Source organism: Pezoporus occidentalis, unplaced genomic scaffold (assembly GCF_034315485.1).
Source record: "Pezoporus occidentalis ecotype Australia unplaced genomic scaffold, CSIRO_AGI_Poc_V1 ctg47, whole genome shotgun sequence".
In the NCBI taxonomy this organism is placed as follows: Eukaryota; Metazoa; Chordata; class Aves; order Psittaciformes; family Psittacidae; genus Pezoporus; species Pezoporus occidentalis.
In genome coordinates, this window is record NW_026915802.1 from 1,177,946 (window position 1) to 1,200,682 (window position 22,737).

The following is a 22,737-nucleotide window of genomic DNA, read 5'->3' on the forward strand; positions in this document are numbered from 1 at the left end:
GGAGGAAGACTGTTCTAGCTTCACGCAGAATGCTACAAGACATTTGTTTCCTCACAGAACCACAGTACTTAGCCAGACTGAAGCCTGAGCTAGAATACTACAGATGTTTCTTAGGGCTTAAAATGAAGCCATGCTTTCCAAATTCAGAAGTGTTGGTTGAGCACTGCATTATACACAGACGCTGAAAAGCAGCTACCAAAGCCAAGTTATCCTTGAAATCAGGCTTTGTTTATGTTGCAAAAAATTTTAATGTATACATTATATCCTGCTTGCAGAATTTTAGCTGTAATTATGCACACAGCAACCCACATGTCCATAAGCATTTATGAAGCTTACAGTTCGATTAGTATTTACAGTAACAGTACCTGAGCTGTTAAATCCAGACTTATTAAAAGACTTGGGATTCATCAAATATAGGTTGCTGTGTCCCATCATATCCCACCCCCTGCTTTTTCCTTTTTTAAATTTCAGAGTTCACCTGTGGAAATGTTGACGGCTTCTGATTCAGGAGCTGGTAAAAAGATTCTTCTAGTGACTTAATGTTAATTTTAATTCTATTTCAGCTTTTCTTTACCTCATATATGCACTTTGCATAGAAATAACATGGAAAAAACAAAACAACCCCCAAAACAACCCCAAAAAACCCAAATCCAACTTTAAAAACATGGCATGTAGTGGTAAAACAGCTCCCCTGAAGTGCTTTCTTGCTGCCACAAGCTACAAGCCTCAATTTTCCCAAGATCACTTGCAGGAAGTTTCCATGTTTCCTAAGACTCGGTCTTAATATTCTTGTACCATCCTAGCTTTAGAGAAGACAGGTGAGAAGTTTCCCTGTTAAACCTACCCAATTTTTGCTGGCATGTAGAGCATCAGAGGCACAACTGGGGAATCTTCATTTCCATAGATGATAAAACCCATCTCTTTAAGTCGTCTCCTGAAATATCTCGTGTTCTCCGCTAGCTGCTGGACACGTGCTTTTCCTAGAAAAGAAATTAAAATAGGACCTAAGCCACACGCATAACTGCAACACAAGACTTCTAGCTGAAGTACAAACTATGATGTACCACTTGTGCTTACACAAGGGTTAAATTAACTGCAAAGTAGAATTTGCAGTTTCTTTTATCTTATGTAATCAAGATCACTCACTCAATTCCTGACAAGGCAGTAGGTGGATGGACTAGGACAGGCACAACCATCAAGTCCAAGTGCTCCCTATTTTTTTCATATCAGGTTTTTAATCAAGATTAAAAAAAAAGCAGGTACATGCTTTTAAACAAGATTCAAAATTTGCTCAAAATTCACTGGTAACTGCACCTTGAAGAAGAGTTTCTTATGCTTTTAATAATGAATGGAAGCCTACTGAATCAGCTAGGGCTGTTCACCATGTTTTATCCTGCTTCTCTGTATTAATGGAAATTACTAATTTCCTCCTTAGGTCTACTTGCTGAACTGATTACATGGCTGCTCCCTACCCTTCTTCAGTTAAAATGAGCTGGGTTTAAATTAAACCGATTACTTCTGATAATCCAGCTCACTTTGTGGTAAGTGGCAGCGGCCAATCCATCATGCATTCAGTCAATTCTGACATTTGTCAAAACTAGTACAAAGGACATTAGACAGCTAGTATAATTTAAACACTGCAGCTAGCCAGATATGCATAGGACAACCTATTTATCAGTTAATTAAGTTCTAGCCTAGCACAATGTATTACATATCTGTATCACCCAGAAAAAGATCTGCATCATCTCACCTAAGCAGATTGTAATGCATTTCTGATCAACTAATACTCTACTGTGCTTAACAGATTAAGTAATATGCCATTGATGAGACTATAATAAGTAATATTTATAATTACTTGTCTCTGGTCCACAGAGTGTATTTTTGGATAAGTGATTATCCAAGCACTGTTTTCACCAGATGGGCGATTCATATACCGAAGCATTAAATCTACAGCAGTGCAGATCTATGCCACAAAGTGAAGATGACTGCTGGATATTAATAGTCTTCCTTTAAAGTTGTAGATAACATAAGGTGATTAACCAAAAGGCATGCCAGCTCTCAAAGAAACATCCAACACCCACATAGCTCTGCTCCAAGCCAGAACAAATGTAATTTTAAGAACCTATACAGTTTTTGTAGCCAAGAGTATCAGACATTCCACCCACAACCATGCAACCAAAGGCAAAATCCCATCAAAGGCAAAGCATGAGAAAAAGGATGAAACCTGTTAAGTTTGCAAAACTTGGCCTATCATTAGTGGGTAGAAGCTGGTATTTTTTAGCAGCAGTCATTGCCATTTAAGACATCTCCTCCATTAGAAGTGTTATTTCTTAATCTTTTCTCCCCTAGAGTTTCTTCAGAAGCTTAATTCCTCTTTCCCAAAAAGCAGTCAGATTTCAGGAAAACACAAAGGCATCTTGTGCTTATGAAACTTATTTTTTAATTGGCTCACATCACATCAGATGCTCCAGTGGAGACCCAGCTTTCTCTGATGTTTTCAGACCAATTATTTGGTTATTTTAAATACCCCAGACTGCAAAGTGAAGTGTTTTTTTTTTTTAAATTGCAATAAAATAGAAAGAAATAGGCAAGATACTACAGATAGTGGCCCAAAAGCCATTACTTGCATTTTTAACATTGAGACAATCAATAAAAACACAAGTGTTCAGAGCAGTCTACATGCACAAAAAAAAAGCTAGAATGATACCTTCTGAGAAAGCCACACCTGCCTATCTCCTATACAGAAATGCACAACTTCTGACAACATTTCAAGTCAGTGACATACAATCCCATCTAAACACACATGAGATTTCACTACTGCAAGTGTAGTAAAGTAAATACACAGCTGGATACAAGTGGTGTGATCAGCCCCTCTACACAGCCAGGAATACATAATACATCTTCTCCCATACATGCATTCTCTCCATGCTCCCATAATGTATGGAGTTTACAGTGCTTCAAGCAGAAGGAACTTCAGCACTTCTATAGTTTTCCTCTCTACAGATTCACACCCTTTTCCAAGTTGTTGCGAGCCTTCCGGGCTAAAGATTAAAGAGTAACTTTAATTTGTAGTTGGCAACCACTTCACAGTCTTCCTTAAACTCTTTCCCATAAAAAGAGTTTATGATTCTAGATTTGTCCTTATAGACTGAAGAATGCTTTGAGATGTAAACAAGTTTCATGTGCAAGTCTTTCCATCCTCTACAGAGACGTAATTGCCTAGTACAGCTACTAATAGATTTGGTCTCAAAAGCCTGTCAGCTTGTAATTTGTTCCAGAGCCATTAGTCAATTTAATGAAATTATTACCTCTCTTGAAACTTGCCACCATGGCTACAACAACATTAACAAGAACTTGAAAACATTCAGTGGTGTCTTCTCACTATCCACCATGTGTCATTACCATCTGAAGAGATCTGTAGTCATGATGGAGCAAAGCACCAGCAATCAAGCAGGAACCAGGTGCAGGTTCCTTGTCCTCCACTTCCTTTACTCCCTGCATCTTCTCTGCGCTTCAATATATTTAGTCTCCTATCCCACTGTGAAATCTTGCACTTGAAGAGTGATGCCACATGTTAACTGAATAGGGTTTGCAATATTATGCAACAATATTCAGCTCATAATATTTGCTGCTTCAGCCCCTGGTACACATGGGTGCAGCAGGCTGTTAACTGCTATTAGAGTTTTAATATGTTTTCTGGGACCACAAAGACAAACCAAGCAGTGCCTGCAGACAGCAGGGACTAGGTAGCACTGCTAATCCCACTTGTACCCAAACCAGTGCTTGAGCATTCAAACAGAACCTCAAAATCCCTTCCAAACTCAAACATCTTCCGAAGCTCAGAGCCTTGTCCACATCTGTTCAAGTGCAGACCTAGAAAGACTGCCAGGACTGCAGCAATCCTCCAGCAGCTGGCTTTCTTGGCAGTATACAGCTGCATTTTTAAGACCACGCAAAAAAAGGCTGGCTCAGACACCACCCTGCCAACTGTTCTCGCACAGGAGTTGTGCAACGATTCTGGTAACATCCTTTCATCTAGGAAACTGGAATATGATGACCTTCAGGAAGGGAAGGGGGAAGAAAAGGAGGATTACTGGAACAGAGCTCTTCAAAAAGCTGCAAAACTAGACTCCCTTATCAGAGCAATTGATCTGAAGTCCCTTATGAGTTCTGTAAATGGCTTAAACCAGCTACTGACAGACCTACACTGGAATTAGAGGATTAACTAATAACTTTTCCTTTGCTTTTATACCCTTTCACAGGTCTACTGCAGTTGTAACAAGACTGCTCTTGCCATTTAGAAAAACACTTCTGTGCCTGTAGAAGCCTTGCATCATTCAGTCTAAAGCACGCATGTATTCCCGAAAGAATATGCTGCCATTCTATCAAAATATATAGGCTACCTAATGGGGAGAAACATTCTCCTTTAACCACTCTCAGCTCAGAGCTGTAGCTGTGCAAATGCAGCAAAGAAAAAAGAACAGAGAAAACAAATGCAACCATTGCCTCTGCCTGGATAGCTAAGATGGGATGAATATTTATAGCTGACAGTCTGAGAAGAGGTACATGCTTTTACTTGACAGAGCCTCATACTAGTCCAAGATAACAGGCAGTCACTTGAAATTGGCACTGCTCATCTTCATGCCAACATTTTTTTACTGTACACCTAAAGTGTACATGATACAGAGTTGCAGCCCATCTACCTCAGGTGCAAATAACCAAGTGTGAACTCACAGATCAGCAGCAGCTTTGCTGAAGTCACTCGGGGCCACTCTCAAACTTTGGTTCTAAGGCACTGCCCATAACCTCATGGTGATCTGTACTGTACATGGCCAAGAATGCCAGATATATGCTTTTGCATTTATAAACCCTAAGCAACTCAAGTCTAGACTTAGCAGAAAAGTCAGGCTTCAGAGTTTCTGCAGCAGAAAGGTTCTGTACAACCAGCTGAAGCAATACAGTAAGAGCTGACCAACTGTATTTTTACCATTCCTCCAATACTTGCAGTTTACTTCCAATATGAACAGCAAACTTTTGCCCACTTCTAAACAAGCTGCAGATTTGCGCTGGGGGAGAGGGTTTCTCTTATTACATTTTACCATATGGCATATCAAGTTATACAGTATGTAAGACAAGCAACACTCTTTAAAAAAATGCAGCTAGCATCTCCCTGAAAAAATGGCACCCCAATATTCCAACACCCTAGAGAAAGCACTCCATTGTGAATCTAAACACACATGAGATGCATATTCCCCACAACCCTAGTGGAAAGTAAATTAGTATCTCTGCCAGGACAGATTCACAGAGGTTAAAGCAATGATACTTCATCACTTGCAAAGGCCTCTGCTTTAGAGGTCACATTGCTTAGAAAGACAGAAGTTATATTGAAAACATTATCTAGGAACATTTCAGCAAATTTCTTCCCAAAGCAGAAATTGATACTGATTATAGTTATCTGCATGGTAAATTGGAGACTGTCCACCACACCACATCTAAACTCCTGTATCAAATAGGCACATAAACAGAGAAACTCACCTGTATTGAGCCTCATTGCTCTTTACATCACAGAAGTTCATGCTTAAACTAACACTCCAAATACTGCAAAGATTATCAGACAATGCTTATTGGCAAGAAGGCAGTTTAATAAATAAACAGCAACTGCCCAGCAATTAAAAAAAAAAAAAAAAAAGAAAACCAGACACTTCTTAGAACTGAGATCTGTGTAAGCTCTCTATTCCGCATTAAAAAGCCATCTACAAAGAACAAAGAAGCCCTAGAATCTGTGGAAATTACTCTGCCACAAAGATCTAATATTTATAGTGTTTCTGTCATCTATTAAAGGCTGATGAATAAGCTATCATAGATGGCATCGGACTCCAAAGAAAATTTAGTTCAACCAGGATGTATTTGTTTTCCCTCCCCCTTGTGATCTCTAGGCAGTAATTGGAGAGCAATCACAAATCTGTCTTTCTAAACAATGCAACACTTCATCAGCAAGGCTTCTTGAGATATAAAAGGCATGTTGCATTGTACACAAACAGACTACTGACTGACACTGAACTCCAGAGGGGCAAATCAACTTCAGATGGCCAAGAAAACACAAGCAAGATTTTATCTGCTTGTCCCACTAGGGATCACGATCACCTGCACCTAAAATAAAGTACTTGATGCAATACAAAGGAAGCTATATGTTTACATTTTGATTTTTATAAAGACTTCGAAGCAACGTAACAGGACACATCTTTAAGAATGGCTTCAAGCAGTGAAACTGTTAACTGTATGCACAAGCTGCAATAGAGCTCTTGTTGGTCAACAAATATCAGTTTACATTAGATAGCTATGAGGAAGTTACTATATATTCTTTCATTAACTAATCCTGCAGCTGTTCACATTGGATTTTTAACTTTCCAGTCTTGTCTTAACCTATTTTTTTGGTTTTCAACATGGACAATGAGGCCAAAAAGCAGTTTCACACATTTTATATACCAGTTGAAGGCTAACGTCCTTAGTTTTAACGATTAAATGAAAATATTAGAATAAAACTCTTGATATGAATTGACTGCTATCCAGTACATGCAGAATCATTCCACTTGTGATACATACTTATTTTCACAATTACTCAGTCTCTCAATAACAGCTTACGTTGTAACATAATGGAACACCCTCTGTTGTTCCATTGAAAATGTTCCAGTTTCACTTACTAGCAGAGATTTGTAAGAATTCTGTGAGAACTTGTGAAGATGCACTCTGATAGCAGCACACTGCATCTGATAAGACCCAGTATGTATCTAACAAGAACCAGGTTTTGTTAAGAAGACTGGCTGAAGAATATTAAAGATGTTTTAAATCACTGCAAGAAGACTAGGGCAAGTTAATATTAATAACCATAAGGCATCTTTGAGATTAAAACACTCCATGAATTCTTTGCACAAAAGTTACTCTCAGTCTCTAATGGAATTTGTTCCACGTTGTTTTTCAAGCTTGTCCCATCTCACAAACTCGCCAGCACAGTTCTGCAGGTGAGAAGCATTAAATCACCTACTGACAAATGTGCCATCCTTAATCTGTAGCAGAGTAATTTCGCTTAGTATAGCTTATTTCAGTCAAGGAAGGCATTTATTTGGCAATAAGTCTACCTTGTCAAATACCACAGTTTTCCTGATGTTAGCAAAGTACTCCTGCTGACGTCATGCTAAGAGGGCTACCCATTTTGTACAACTGCTTACGTGGACAGGTTTCTCATCCTCTTCTGACAACAGTCAAGGGAACCTAACAAACCTCTTACCTCCCTTGTACAATGATTTCCCAAGACAAAAGAAGTTAATTTTTTGGTCTTTCTTAGAAGAAAAAAAATAAAAATACATATTAAGGTAACTAAAAGAAGGCACTTGGTCAACTGAGTGCTTGCACAGATTATGACAGCTGTGTTCATGTATACATGGCATGCATATGTGTGAAAGGACACCAAAACAGCAGATCTCAACCTACTTTTTCAGGAAACAATGGTGAGGGGCATTTTATAACCTGAGCAGTAATATTTACTGACTATTGATAGTTACCTAAATAACACTGAACCTCCATATTCTTGTGTGGAATAAAAAGAGCTTGTTCTGTAGCATCCACAATGGTTCCCAAATTACATGAAATAGAAATCCTTGACCATACAAGCTTGCTAAGACTTTTACCAGACATGTACATAATTAAAAGCCAACCATCACTGAAAATCAGAGGCGGGAGTGGAGGGGGGAGGTGGGGGAAGAAATAAAGACAAAGAAATCACAATCCATTATGAAGGCACGGAGAACAAAGTGATGCCATCATCTCCTGCTCCCCAGACAAAACAAGGTGGCTAAAAAAGTCCTACATGAAGAAGGTACGGAGCAAACTACATTTCATGGTTGCTTTCCTGAGAGCACCATCATCAATGACAGTGTAGATATAGCACTGTTTCATTAGTACAGGTAGAGCCTTATCTCCATATACCTTGCTATCAGTGGGTCAAACAGAAGAATATAAAAGTGATCATTTCTACTTCAAAAAGCCTGTAATTTCCAACATTTTGAAGTATTTAAATCAAAGTAAACTGGTGATGAAAACTTGGTTACATGTACCATTCTCTAGAAGTTTGTTTCTTCATGTCGGGGTGATGCTATAATATATTCAAAGCTTGTAAATTTTTCCACATTAAACCCCCCTTGTTTTTGCAAGGCTTGTACTTCCATTCTGTTTATTATTCCTCCATTTCTTTCTTTTGGTTGGCTGTTTCAGTGGAAGACATAATTCAGCATACTCTGTTTTGGAAACAAGCATTTTTCAAATCTCAACCAGGAATTCAATATTCTTCTGCTGATTTAACAGATTCTCCACTAAGCTTTCAGAAGCTAAGTTGCCTCCCAAGGGTTTATGGAAATCTTTTGCAATGTTAACATAATCAGTCAAGTTGTTTTCTGGACAGTGTACTTGTAAATACCTCATCATTAAGACCACACAACAGCCAACTCCTTTTTTGGGAAGGCATAAAAGCACTACTACTCTTACTGTCATGAACATATTTTTCATGTAAGATACAAAAAAATTCCCCTTTTATTTAAGGTTTCTCCTGAAAAGCACAAGAGTGCACAACATTTGCACAAAAAGAAAAGAAGTGTTTTTAGATTTGCCAAGCAGCAGAAAGGATAAGCACAACAAAAATATCTGACTGGAAGCAAGGCTGAGATTTGAAACAAAGTAGTATCTGTCTAAGGGCTATAGTACGTAAACTGAAAACTAGAGAAAGTAGAGGGATCTTTTAAACTAAACTTTTAAACTGGGAGACTAAACAAAACCCCAGTTTAACATTGATTAAATACCAACACTTTCACCTTCTAAGGAGAAGTTGCACTAAGAGACAGGAAGATCATGATGATGTTAAATATGCTGTAAAGGATGTTTAAGGATCTTGGATGGTAGTATCTGCCAGAACTGACTTTAAGAGGCTTCTAACATCATCTGTCAAGAAGACTCATAACATGAACTCACATCCCAAGGCAGAAGGGGGAATCAAGACCAATTCACTGCAAAATCCTGTCAAAGACAACACTCACCTACTCAATAATGGAAAGGTTACTTCCTATGGCAACCTATTCTTTCAGCCTCAAAAAGCTATTTACACCACCTCAAAAACAAGAGGGAGGTTTAAAGCAAAGTTTTCACCAGTTTTTCCTGAAAGATCAAACTAAAGGCTAATAAGAAAAATTTTATTATACATTACATACAGATTTCTTATCTTTCAGAATACTTTTTCTATCTCATTGTTTAAGTTCCAGGAACAAAGTGGCTCCACATGTACCAATCTGCTTCCTCTAAGTTTGCACATGTGAGTGCTGCACCGTTGCCAATATTTGCAATAAGAATTTCACATCCTTCCCTTCAGATGCCATCTGGTGATTTTCATCACAGGTCTTCAGAATAGTATTATATACAATTATACAATGTAACCTGAGATTGCACAGAGACATTTTAAAATGTATAGGTCAGAATATGATATTCCCCCAGTTTTACATTATGAAACACCAGCTCACACAAGCAAATGCCAAGAGAACCTGCCAAAACAGTGAGAAACCTAAAAAAGTAATCAGAATAATTCTTTAACTCAGTGCTATTGTATTACTGTTTAATAGCTCAAACTCTGGTATTAGCAAACCAGTCAGAAGAGAGAAGAGCCCCATTGCTTTTTTCCCACAGTGTTGTTGGGGGGATCGAGGTTTAAAAACAAGCTTGGAAATGGCAAGAATCATTACAGGAAAAGTCTTTTTTATGTCTTGAGTCTGGGGTCACCAGAGGGACTGAGCATCTTCCACTAGAGGCCACTGCTGTACAGAGGGAGCCCGCAGTCGTCCTCTGCACGGCACTGACCTGCGGTCAGGATGCACTCCCTCCAAAAAAAGCCTATACCGCATTACCGTAGAGCCGTGCTTAGTTATCCAGGAGACGCTAAAGGAACCGCTAACAGGCCAACTGAGACAAGTTATTTATTCTTCTGACACTTGCTTCTTGAGTTCACCGCTTGGGAGATAAACTACAAATAACATGGGAGGAGAAGCCTGGTTGAAGAGCCAGCACACTTGAAAGCATAAGCGAGGAAATCAAAAGACTGCTGAGAGCTCATGTTTGTTGGCCATATGGCAGCAGCATTAGCAACGATTTATTTTAGGGGAAGCAGTGAAAGGCTTGGCTCATGACCATTCTGAGTTAACCCCATGCCCACGGCTTTTTAACAAGACTGCATGCAGGGGATTTGTCTGGATTACATGGGTACGGAGTATGGAGCCACTGCAGAGGCAACGGTAAAAACGCTCCATGCTTTAAAGGAGAGAGGAAAACAGTTGAATTAGATTCAGAAACCGGCAATGGAGATTCAGAAACAGAAATGAAGCCATGAGATTCAGGAGTGGAAAAAGGAGAAAAGAGAAATGATGGATGATGTTCTTGGCATTGAAAGGTCTGTAAGAAACAAAATCTATGCTAATAACCAAGTTTCTCTGCTTGCATTTGCTATCAAGCTAAACAGTTCCAGTAGAGTCTACAGGCATGCCAAAAAAACAGCTGGGTGCATGTTCTGTGTACTCATTCGGTTTATACATATTGGTGAGATTGAAGCCTTTGGCATATTCCAAAGCCCAGAAGAGTATTTCTATATTTGAACTTTCTGATTTTGTTTGCAACTATCAGCTGCATTTAGAGAGCTCCAAGGCAGCCTGCTGACACCATGAACTTCATCATAAAAAGAAGCAGCTCTCACCATGAAAAGATATGACTGGAAAGATATGATCTGTTGAAGAACTACCATTTAAAATATACTGACTTAAAGAGGTCTTAAAAGCACTTCCATTGAGTGTATAATCACAGAACAGTTTAAGTTGGAAGGGATCTCTAAAGGTCATCTAGTCCAACCCCCCTGCAATGAGCAGGGACATATTCAACTAGATCAGTTGAGCCTGACCTTGAATATTTCCAGGGATGGGGCATCCACCATCTCTCTCAGCAACCTGTTCCAGTATTCAACCACCCTCATCATAAAAAAAAAATTATTCTTCTTATCTAATCTGAATTTCCTCTCTCTCTTAGTTTAAAAATCATTACCCCTCGTCCTATTCCAACAGACCCTACCAAAAAGTGAGCTCTCATCTTTCTTATAAGCCCCCTTCAAGTACCGAAATGCCACAATGCAGGCACTTTTTCAGAAGATCTTGCCAATTACTCAAAACAACACAGGTTCCACAGTTTATTATTCTATTAATACAAACACTACATTGGTGACCACAAAAGAACTTGACTGATCAGGCTGCACATGCACTGCAAACATCACAGTTACTAGTATTGCCCAACTTTGCTGTAGCCAGTAAAATAGTGTTTGTATTAACAGGGTAAGTCTGATTCCTTCATACTGCCCTGATCTGTGTATCATTTTAACTGTAAATTCTCCAGAGCAGTCAGAAACTCTGTACAGCAGTAAAACAATTTTAGTTCATGTCAAAGGTTTTCACAATATGGTGACACAAAGATATTACAAAAGGACATAGTAATAAAATCAGCTAAAATGGCTGTTCACCCATGCTGTTCACTTGTGCACAGCCATGTCACCATTAGAATTATTTGATTAGTCATCTTTTGCCTCAAACAGCAGGCTTCATTATGTGAACAGAGAGACTTTGAAATAAGATACATGTGTAAAGGAGACAAGCATGAATAAACATTTTAAGGAGATAGTAAAAGCAGTATTAAAATCAATTGATTTTAACTGAGCCAATGTTTATCAAACTACAGGAAACAGCTTTTCTACAGCAAAATCTCTTTTATAAGAACCTGAAAACTCAAGCTTTAAAGGGATAGATATTAAGCCAGTACAATGATACTGACACCACAGCCACAAGAAAAAAACATGGATTAACAGACCATCCTGTCTCAAATCCAGGCAATGCTGGTTCCTAAAACCAACATAAGCCAAACATTAAGTAATAGTTACAAATGCATAAAATGAGTAAATGTTTATAAATGCTGAAACTTTGAAATTGTTAATCCTTAGTCATTAGGCTAGGCTTACAAATGTTTGGGGCTTTTTTTTTCCTAGACTCAGTGCCATTTTTGTACAAATGAGCAGCTAACACAAAGCAGCAATGGCTAACAGGAGAGCTCTAGGAGTAGAAAGGTAACACACTGGCATACTTCCAGCTATAACTTTTTACTGAACTACCACGTGGCAGATCAGGATTCCAATACATACCAGCCAGGCAATTCAGAACTTCAGGGCTGTCTACCACCACCACTTACTCATTTCAACCACTTACTCTAGTTCAACTACAGTTCAACTAGGTATCTTAGTGGTTAAAATTATATCCAAGCTACCCTATATAGCTCCTGTCCATGGAAGTGACAGTGGGAAGTACCTTTTAAGAAGGAAATTCTTTCCTGTTAGGGTGGTGAGGCACTGGAATAGGTTGCCCAGGGAGGTTGTGAATGCTCCATCCCTGGCAGTGTTCAAGACCAGGCTGGACGAGGCCTTGGGTGATACGATTTAGCATAAGGTGTTCCTGCCCACAGCAGCGGGGTTGGAACTAGATGATCTTAAGGTCCTTTCCAACCCTAACAATTCTATGATTCTAATACGCCAGAATTCAGTTCAGAGCAAGAGCGGCTGAAAAGGTTTTACACAGTGAAACTTGTTAAGGTTACAAGAAGGAAAATGACTTCTTAATAACTCAACTCTTTAATTATTTTGTCCTCATGTACATTTAATCTCCTGGCTGCACATACATCATCAGTAATCAACTTTCTTACTTTCTGCCTTTGTAGCTGGCACAATCATATAGCAACCTGCATCTTCCCCGATGTGACTGAAATGAGGGTAATGTTCAGTGTGTCCTTTACAGTGTCTCAGCTAGAGAATTCAGTGACCTACCTACTAAGGACTCATATTATGCATGAAAATAACACATCAAGTACTTACACTCCTTAAGAAGTGTAGATCTACAAATCCATAGGATAGAAGACTCCAAGCACTCCCTGTCAGTACAACTGGCCAACAGTAGGTCCAAGTCTTTAAACATACATGAATGAAGGGCTGCTTTATCAGTTGTAGTATCACTACCAGATACTGTACCATTGGCAGAGATTTCAATGAAGCTGCGGCTGAAACACGAGACGACTGACCTGCAGATGTCTGAAACCCATTTTTAAGTGAGCTCAGGCATTAGAGTATTTCAGCAGAATATTCTTCTACTACTAGAAAGGAAAATTCTGTAACCAATACCAATAATCTATGGAGGGACTGCAGCCACTGATAAACTGAAATCCTGGGCAAGACCTAGCTGCTCCCCAGAGTGGGAAATAAAGCTTCAGCCGTGAAGTACAAGGCCTAAACAAAAAAACACAAAAAAACCAATATCCTGAACTAGGTGAAAGTCAAACATCATCAGGAAGATCACCAGAAAAGGTGAAACATCTTTATTGGACTCCTTTGCTACTTCAGGGCTGCAGGGTGACTGAATGTAGAGAATGGCACCTCAAAGATAACTGGCCAAGGCAGATGCAACAAAACCTATATAGCCAATGGGTAGATTTGAAACACTGTAACCAAACAGCTACTCCAGAACTGCTGAGCTAGGAACATACAACAGTGTTCCGGGTTCAGCAGTTAGCAGTCATTTTTCTCCTTCTTAGTAGCTGGTGCAGTGCTGTGTTTTTGACTTTCGGCCTGGGAACGGTGCTGATAGCACCGATGTTTTAGTTACCACTCAAATGTTTTAGTCTGGCCAAGGACTTTGTGAGCCTCATGCTCTGCCAGAGAGGAGGGAAAAGCCGGGAGGAAGCAGAGACAGGACACCTGACCCAAACTGACCAAAGAAGTATTCCATACCACAGCATGTCATGCCCGGAATGTAACTGAGAGTCACCCGGAAGGGCTAGCAAACTGCGGGGTTGGAGGAGGTATTGGTCGGTGCTTGGCTGGGGGGGGTGGGTTATCGGTCGGCTGGTGCTGAGGTGTTGTATTCTCTTCCCTTGTTATTTCCTTTATCATTATTATTACTGGTGGTAGCAGCAGTGATTTGTGTTATACCTTAGTTACTAAACTGTTCTTATCTCAACTGTGGGAGTTGCATTCTTTTTGATTCTCCTCTGTCCCTCCAGAAGTAGGGGGAGGGCAAGAAGGGGGGGAGCGAGTGAACGAGCTGCTTGACTGGGTTTAAACCATGACAAACAGGTTGCATATGGCACAAAGCATCCTATTTGACAAGATATGAATGTCCCCTTGAGTCTTGCCTGCTTACCAATTAGCACATCCTTCATAAGTGCAACACAAGTATTCTAGACAATGAGCATCATTCAGGTCCAGAGGTTCACAATACTTGGATGAACAGCTCCTAATTTCCACAAAATCAGATCTGGGAGTACCTAATAGCTGTGGTCTGTTCAAAAAATGACGCTCCAGATTTATCCTTGCCAGCCCAGGCCTAGTAGGACAGCTACTGGCATGCTGTATTGGCTTGTCAAAAACCATCAGAAGGAATCTCATTAGAGGGCAAAGTCAGCTTCCCTGACCACAGGTCAGAAATGCACCCTGGCAAACAAGATATAGAATCATAAAATGGTTTGGTTTGGAAAGGACCTCAAAATCATCTGGTTCCAACCCCCCTGCCATAGGCAGGGACACCTCACACTAGACCACGTCACCCAAGGCTTTGTCCAGCCTGGCCTTGAACACTGCCACGGATGGAGCATTTACCACTTCTTTGGACAACCCATTCCAGTGCCTCAACACCCTTACAGTAAAGAACTTCTTCCTTATATCTAACCTGAACTTTCCCTGTTTAAGTGTAAAGCCATTACCCCTTGTCCTATTGCTACAGTCCCTGATGAAGAGTCCCTCTCTGGCATCCTTGTAGGCCCCCTTCAGATACTGGAAGGCTGCTATGAGATCTCCACACAGCCTTCTCTTCTCCAGGCTGAACAGCCCCAGCTTTCTCAGCCTGTCTTCATATGAGAGGTGCTCGAGCCCCCTGATCATCCTCATGGCCCTCCTCTGGACTTGCTCCAACAACTCTGTGTCCTTCAAATTTGTGTCCAAAAAATAATAATAAAAAAAATGATGTCCACATAACAATTTTCCATTCACATAAATCAGCTACAGAGTAGCAGGGACTGATATCGTTAAGAAGTGTCAATGCAATAAGGTAATTCTAGGATGCATCTTGCAGGGACAGTAAGTCTCAAAACATCCACTCTGCGCCTTTCCCTATGGTCCAAAAGCCCTGCAAAATATATTTGTGGAATGTAAAAAGAAGCTCCACAGGCCTATTATTCTCTGTGTAAAAATATAAAATGTCCCAAGATGCTGAAAATAGGCTGTTACTGCTGTGGGAGATACCACTTTCACTTTCCACATAATCCTTTAGTTTGGAAGAGCTGTCTTGTAATCAGTCAGTCTAATTTACCTGCACAACCAGGGTCAGCTGGAGCAGGTACCCAGAACTGTGTCCAGCTGGGTATTGACTGAGTCCACAGACAAAGATGCTACATCTCTATGGGCTGTCTGTTTCAATGTTTGACTACTCTCACAGTTTCAGTTTTCAGAAATTGCTTCCCTCATGGATAAATCCTAAAATTAACAAGAAGTTACAATTTACTAGATGCAGACAACAGCTAAAATTACGCACAGTAAGTCCTACCTTATACTTTTATCTGCCTTCCACAACAGAGGATGAAATGTCAAGTCTATCAGTTTGAGACACTATTAATAATGAGCACTCTGCAACTTTTGCTATCAACATGCTGAACATAATAGGTACCCAGCCTAAACGGCTTGAAGCTGCCAAGGTATTTTGCCACAAAAGATGAAGGCCCAAGCTGACAAACCCCAGAATAATACACATCCGCTTCTTATGTACCCTGGCAGTCAAAGAGTGAGTCAAACTTGCCAGGGCACTTTGCTCATTATACATAAAATGCTTGACTGAGTTTTAGTAACAACTCAGCATGGCTTCAGTTATTTTAACCTGTGGCCAATCCCCACATGAATGTCCAAACTGCCTAGCCACAAAAATAACAAGCATAGCAATGCCAGGTTCAAAGTGTTTCATCTTTACATCTAAATCTAAGATAAATGTTATTCATGCCACACTGTGCAAATACAACTGCAAGGATTCCACGCTAAAAACAGAAGTGGTAGGGAAGTAGAACTAGTAATGAGTGGTATTACTGCTACCTCTGCCCAAGTAAGAAAGAGTAAAATGCTCTGCAGAGCAATTAGCCTCACGAAAGGTATCAAAAGAACTTGGCAAGAATAAGATTCATTGTGGTGTTGCTTTTTTTTTTTTTTTAAAGCAAATAAAGCAACAAATTCAGGATATCCCTGAAGTAAAAGCAGCCATGTGTGGCAAGAGAATTTACAATCGTGTTCTGAAATAGAAGAAAATCTGGAAGTGGAGCCAGCCAACATTCTCAGCAAATCAGACACTACATTAAGTCTCATTGAGTATGTTCTACTCTATTTAAACTTGTCTTTGAGTGGAGTTATAGTTTAGATATAAATTATAAGGACCAAAGCTGCCTTTCCCCTCCAAGACTCTTGCAGACATTTCTGTTTAACAGTCATCATTGGCTCAGACTTTTTTTGGTCAGAGCACAGAAACGAGCTTGAATGTATCATATAATTAGGTTGTAAGAAGTAATAATACTTTGGCTGGGATAGTAAGAAAAAGTAGTTGTTGTCAGGAGGACCATGTAGCTAGCAAACTACCTAACACCACTGAACTTTTACTTATAGATGCAAACTGACTTGGCAAGTTTTCAGAAAAGGAATCTACCTCCCTGAAGCTACAGCAAACAATAAGTTTAAGAGCAACCACTCCTTCAGAAAATAATCCGTACTGTTCTTACTGCTAAGTGAGAGCTACAGCAACAGTCCTTGGGTGGTAGAGCACAATAAACTGTGCCAATTATACCTGAAATCCTCAAGAATTCTATTGTCACTTTTTTCAAGCTCTCCCTCAACAGACGAGTGGAACTGAACTTGCAGACAGAATAAGCTCTGGAAAAATCCAGTACACGATCTTACTTTTAGATGTACCCCTGAAAGAAAATTTAACAGACGTAAGAAGCAGAAGCTTTTCTCTGAACAATGACAGGGAAGTATATAATTCTCATAAACAATATATCTTATTTTCTACTAATCTGGATATAAAGCCTTTAAGTCACCCATTGCTACCAGAAAGCTGCAGCTTTGCAGGGCCATCTAATTTATCACAACCAGATGGTATGCTGTCAATAAAGGAGGGGCTGCTATCATTCCAGGGCAGAATAATTACCTTCCCTTTGAACCAAGGTCAATGTTTTCAATAAAAACACAAAGCTGTTTAATGCAACTTCCAGTCTGTCAGACTCACACTGTGCAGCTCCAGGATTCATTAGACTCACAGAAGTGAAGGAGAACATTTGTTAAAAACAGCACAAGTCTGTCAGAAAGGACATTGATGATATGCAATTAAAAAATGAGGTACTTCGATTTTTCTTTAAAAGCTTTTTGTATAGACTTTTTCCATTACAAGTTTTACAGAGAAAGTAACTGTACTGCATTAAATGCTACCTGTGTCCTAGGCTAAGTAATTACGGTAGATATTCACTGTTCTGGTATGCACCTCTGCCGGCTCTACATTTCTGCATCTCGAAAGCAGAAGTAGCAACATTTATTCTGTAAGACTAATAGGTAACAGTTGTGAAGGGCAGAAAATTAAAGGTTAGCTAGTAAACAAAGCTGAAGAACTAAAAGATGTTTCTGCCTAACCAAAACACCATTAAACTGACATTTTCTGACATCTGGACATACACCCCAATTATACTGGAGTAATTCAGAGAAGTGGACCTTGCAGTGTTAATTAAACAAGTTACAGTACAACCAACCAAATGCTACCTTCACTTTGAGCAATGCAAGAGACTGGATGAATTTCATTACATACTAAATTCTCCCCATGAGCTTCAAACTCTGCCAAATAAAAACAAGCAGTAATTATATGAATACTCAAAGCATTTTCTGAGTCTGCTCCCAAGCCAAATTTTGACTTTCAACTTCCCCTGCTTTCAACAGTATGTATTTAATGAAGTGTTTAAGAAACACATCCTTTTTTCACAACAGCGGAACATTTTGTTCGTCTTGAAAAGCTAGAATAACTATCAAGCCTGGGAAATTAAAGGTGAGCTGTAAGCCCAAGTGTGACTATTTACAGAAATTACATGTAACAAAATAGAATGGAAATGTTCATGTAGTTTTAGTTCCAGGATGGCAACAAATATTATTAAAAGATGGCTTAGCCCAGCTTACTCTTGACTGACCTTCTAACTAGGATCAAATCAGCATGTTCTTTTCTTTGTGCAGCAGTGACTCAGAGGACGCTCTTCAGATTCTATTCAATTTTACATGTGATATAAAGCCTTAGAAGAAAAAGATATTTGAGCAAAGCATAACAGAAGAGGAAAAAAAACCCACAGCAATTGGACAGCATTTAAGATTTTGCACAAATCTCAACTAATGTATAATTCTGCTGATTATATCCAGGAGCTGCAGTTAGTACCCTGATAGTTTACCACCCAGAAGATCAGGATCAATGATAAAAAGGGTGAAAGATGAAGGACAAGATCTCTCAGTCCTTGTAAAAAACAGTTAAATGCACAAACATGAACAAAAAGCTTCACAGGGAAAGAATAAGTTGTCTCTTCTGGATGAACAAGCAAAGGTGGCTCTTACCTTTAGATACTGGGGTCCATTCCCACCAGAACTTAAGAAGTATATATATAGTAGTGTGTATACCTATCTCTCTATCTATCTCTCTCTCTCTCTCTCTCTTTTGTCCGTTCTTAGTGAGTACATGCGCTGGGGACATAACACAATGGAGACTTGCAAGTAAACTTCTACAGGGGCAGAGATAAAGAGCTATTTTTACAAATGCTTAAAACTCTTCACAGAGTTTGAATATTTCTTGCACCTCTGCAATAGCCTTCAATGGAGATTTTCAGGCTTCTCCAACTCAGCTTCTGGGAAGCTGACTCGGGCTTCTCACACTGAGTGTGCAAAGGTACACACAAGAGAAAATTCAATGTCCTTTACAAGGTAGGGGCCTTTGTTTTCCAATGCATGCCATTTAGTCTTACCTTCATAAGGAACTACTTCTACTGTTCCTGTTTTATACAATACTGTTCTCTCCAACTCAGTTGTATTATATAGAATATACTACAAAATCATCTTTCTTGATATTTCTAACAGCTATAAAGCATTAGTATTGCTGCTACTATTAAAACTACTCTAATGAGAATGTAGTGAAAAGTGAATGCCTATTGTATTGTCAGAAACCAGTTAATCCAATCAGTCAAGCTACAGGCAACTGAAGCTATTTGTCGTTACATGAAGATAATACATTCAGAACTATCAATGTTAACGGATGCATGGTACTTGGAAAAATTAAGCCAAAGAATACAGACTTACACCACAGCTGATTATGTCAGCACTTACACCTGGGCTAGAAGGAGACTGTAGCATGTTCAGAACCTTCCTCTTTATCAACTTCCTTCTTTAGTAAGTGACTGAAGAAGTGATACCAGTTTCTAATTAACACCATATCAAATCATGTAATACACTCTAAGGACAAACATGTCCTAACAGATTTGCTGTAGATTCTACTATCTTCCTTCTAGTTTGCATTTTAGATTTCTTGCTCAATTTGAATTTTCTAAAGGCAGCAACTGAATTAACTTATTAATTGAAACACCTTAGTCCCCTTTGCCTCTCGGATGGGTTGGTACTTAAACTGGGATGTAATTAAATGAAACAAAGGGGAGGAAAAAAATCCCGAACTATAAAACCCACGCAAGGCACCAACTTCTGTACAGTCCTGGGGAATATAGGTTTTTAAAGTCTCCATGGTATGCAACATCATGGGTACACTACCTAGCATTTTAAAAAATATCAGGTGTTTTCAGCATTCTGATAAAAATACAGCAAGTAGCTCGACCTTGGGAATTTATTGTTTCAAATCTCTCTTGTTTAAAGAATCGCTCAGTAGGAACAACATGCAACTCTTTGGTACATCCAGAACACAGGATTATTTGTAATTTAATATAAAAACATTTCAGCTGTCTTAAACTGGGGTAATTCCTATGCAAGTCTGTCATTTGAGACATGCCACATATTTGCCACAGAAGCGTGTGCATTTTTGTGCTGTTATGTGCGGTCCATCAGTCGATGCATTGCCCTTAACAACACCCCCTCCCACACGTCGCTCTCAGGCTGAAGAGATTCTTGGCCCCAGAGCTTTTTCATTGATCCATTTATTTGTTCTATAAGGTACAATACAGATTTCAGGAGTTCATAGCTACAGGGATAGCAACAGCCTAATCTGGCTGTAAGTAAGCAAAGTGTGTTTACATTTGTCAGCCTTTAAAAGAGATCTTAAGAACCACTGGGTTTGTAGCAGTAAGCTTCACAAGGTTTAACACTTGAGCTTCTTTTCTCCCCTCTGATTTTAAAAGCTGCCCTTTCCCCCTGTATAGATAAGGAAGTGAGACACAACAGGGATACAGAGCCATTACCATCTCAGACTCCCTTTGTGATAATTAGAGGAAATGATTTTGCTGACCCCAAGCAGTCTTTGAAGTCTGCACAAGCAGTACATAGAGAAGAGGAAAGGATTATCCAGCAAGACATACATCCCCTTAGACCTGCCCTGCAAACAACTCTGCTGGACTGATTCTTCCATCAAAACCTGAAGACACGTGGGTTACCAAAAAACTTCCGCTTACAATGTCCAAGGACTGCTGTGAAACAGACTCTGCATATCAGCATTTTACTTATGCCTAACATACAAAAACTGTCATGAAGCAACTGTCATTGCTTTGCAGAAGTCTGAATTATTAATCAGTTAGCGTTAGCAAAAAAAAAAACCACCACCAAACAAAAAACCAAACAAAAAACGAAACCCACACAAAAATCAAACAACCCGAAACAAACCAAATCCCTCCAAAACAACCCCAAAACCTATACAGCTCTTCTATTTAGAAAGATACCCACAATTCCCATTCATATTTAGAAAAGCATTTATCTTATGAGACAGCTCACAAACTAAAATGAATTGCTCATTGTTTATTGTCAGCAGCCCCCTGATTTTAGAGATCCAGAAATCATCAAATAGTAGAGACACACTGCATAAATAATCTATTTGAGTTAACCATGTAAAAAAGAACCACATCCCCAAATACAATAGCAATTTGTAATCTATACCAAGAACGCAGTTTCACGAGATGGGACACCCTAACACAGTCTCTTGGCATTTCTCTGCATACTCAAAATTTACTGTGCATTACAGAAATCTGCTTTTTCTAAGAATGCTGGTTGGTGGTACCATCAGACTCCTTCATGACTACCAGAATTACATTTAGCTGGTAATATGGTTTTCATTTTTTCAATCCAGTATTAACTACAATGGTATACCAGATTTAAGATGCTACAGAAATAGCAACTGATTCTAAAGTTCACACAATGGAGAACAAAAAAAACCTACGTTCTACACTTGTGTTCAGTGTGACTCTTCACAGGAAATCCTCCTAAATAGAAGTAGCAGGATCTGATGTCTAAAAAATAATTGCCAGACCAATCAAAAGCCCACCAAACCCCCCAGAAGAACCCACAGAGAAAACCCCAACAACAAACAAAACCAAAACAAATCACTGCCTCCTGTGAATGGCTGTCAGAAACATGCGAGCCCTTTTCACTTAAAGTAGAATTCAAGATAAATGTCTGGTCTGGTAAAGCTGACAAAAAATTACCCATGAACTCTATTTTATCATCAAAAGAGAGTGAGAAAGCAAGAACATGTCTCTCTACCTAAAAATCAGTAAGACTGACTGAATATAAAATTATTTCATATGCAAAGGATTGCATTGAAACAACTCCATTTTATGGTTACCTCCTCTGATATGTTCCAAGTCCTGTGCAACAACGCTGAAGTGAGAGACTAGGCTGACTAGCTTCAAGAGATCTAGAAGGGCACCCTAACTCCAGCCCACTACCCACCACAGCATTTTTCCACACACAACTTATGAAGAGGCTGAATTTCCACTGACAGCAACTTGAGTTCTCTCTAGAGTAACATAGCTAAATACAATATCAATACAGACAGGACCAAGTAACTGTCCTGTGAGAGAAACTAAGAATAAAAGGACACTATCTGCTCAACTTCACTCTGATACTAGCTGAAGGATCTGCTGAGGAACCGCAGTATTGCCTGCAATAAATAATTCCTCTCCCCCATCGAGAAAGCATTTTCTGAAATATAATTTACAAGCAATACTTTTCAATGATTATTTAGTTTTTATGTTCAGCTGTTCATCTTTGTTTATACCTTGTTCACTGTATTTGGTTACACTGCTGTCACATGGATGAAAGTCATTGCATTCTCACAATTATGACTACAGTCACCTTTATTTTGAAGTTGAATGTAAAAAGCATTGGTTCAGATGAATCAGAATTTTAAAGAATGAGATCAGGAACATCCCTCCGCAACAAAAAAAAAGTTTGTGTTGCCTGGGTACCTTTATTATCTAAATCTGTACATTAATTATTGGGAGGATTTGTGGGACTGGTGTTTACACTACTTACACATTAACTCTTACAAATTACTTATTGTCACAAATGCATAGTCATGATAATAACGTTCA

At 39.2% G+C, this 22,737-nt stretch overlaps 1 protein-coding gene across 1 annotated transcript in view; it reads right to left on the reverse strand.

The window, feature by feature from the left end:
* The window catches only part of SPTLC2 (serine palmitoyltransferase long chain base subunit 2), a 79,005-nt gene that overhangs the window by 6,262 nt on the left and 50,006 nt on the right, over positions 1–22,737 (reverse strand). The window contains exon 10 of the mRNA XM_062636159.1: positions 845–980. Coding sequence (XP_062492143.1) covers positions 845–980 — 136 coding nt within the window. The remainder of the gene's footprint in view (positions 1–844; positions 981–22,737) is intronic.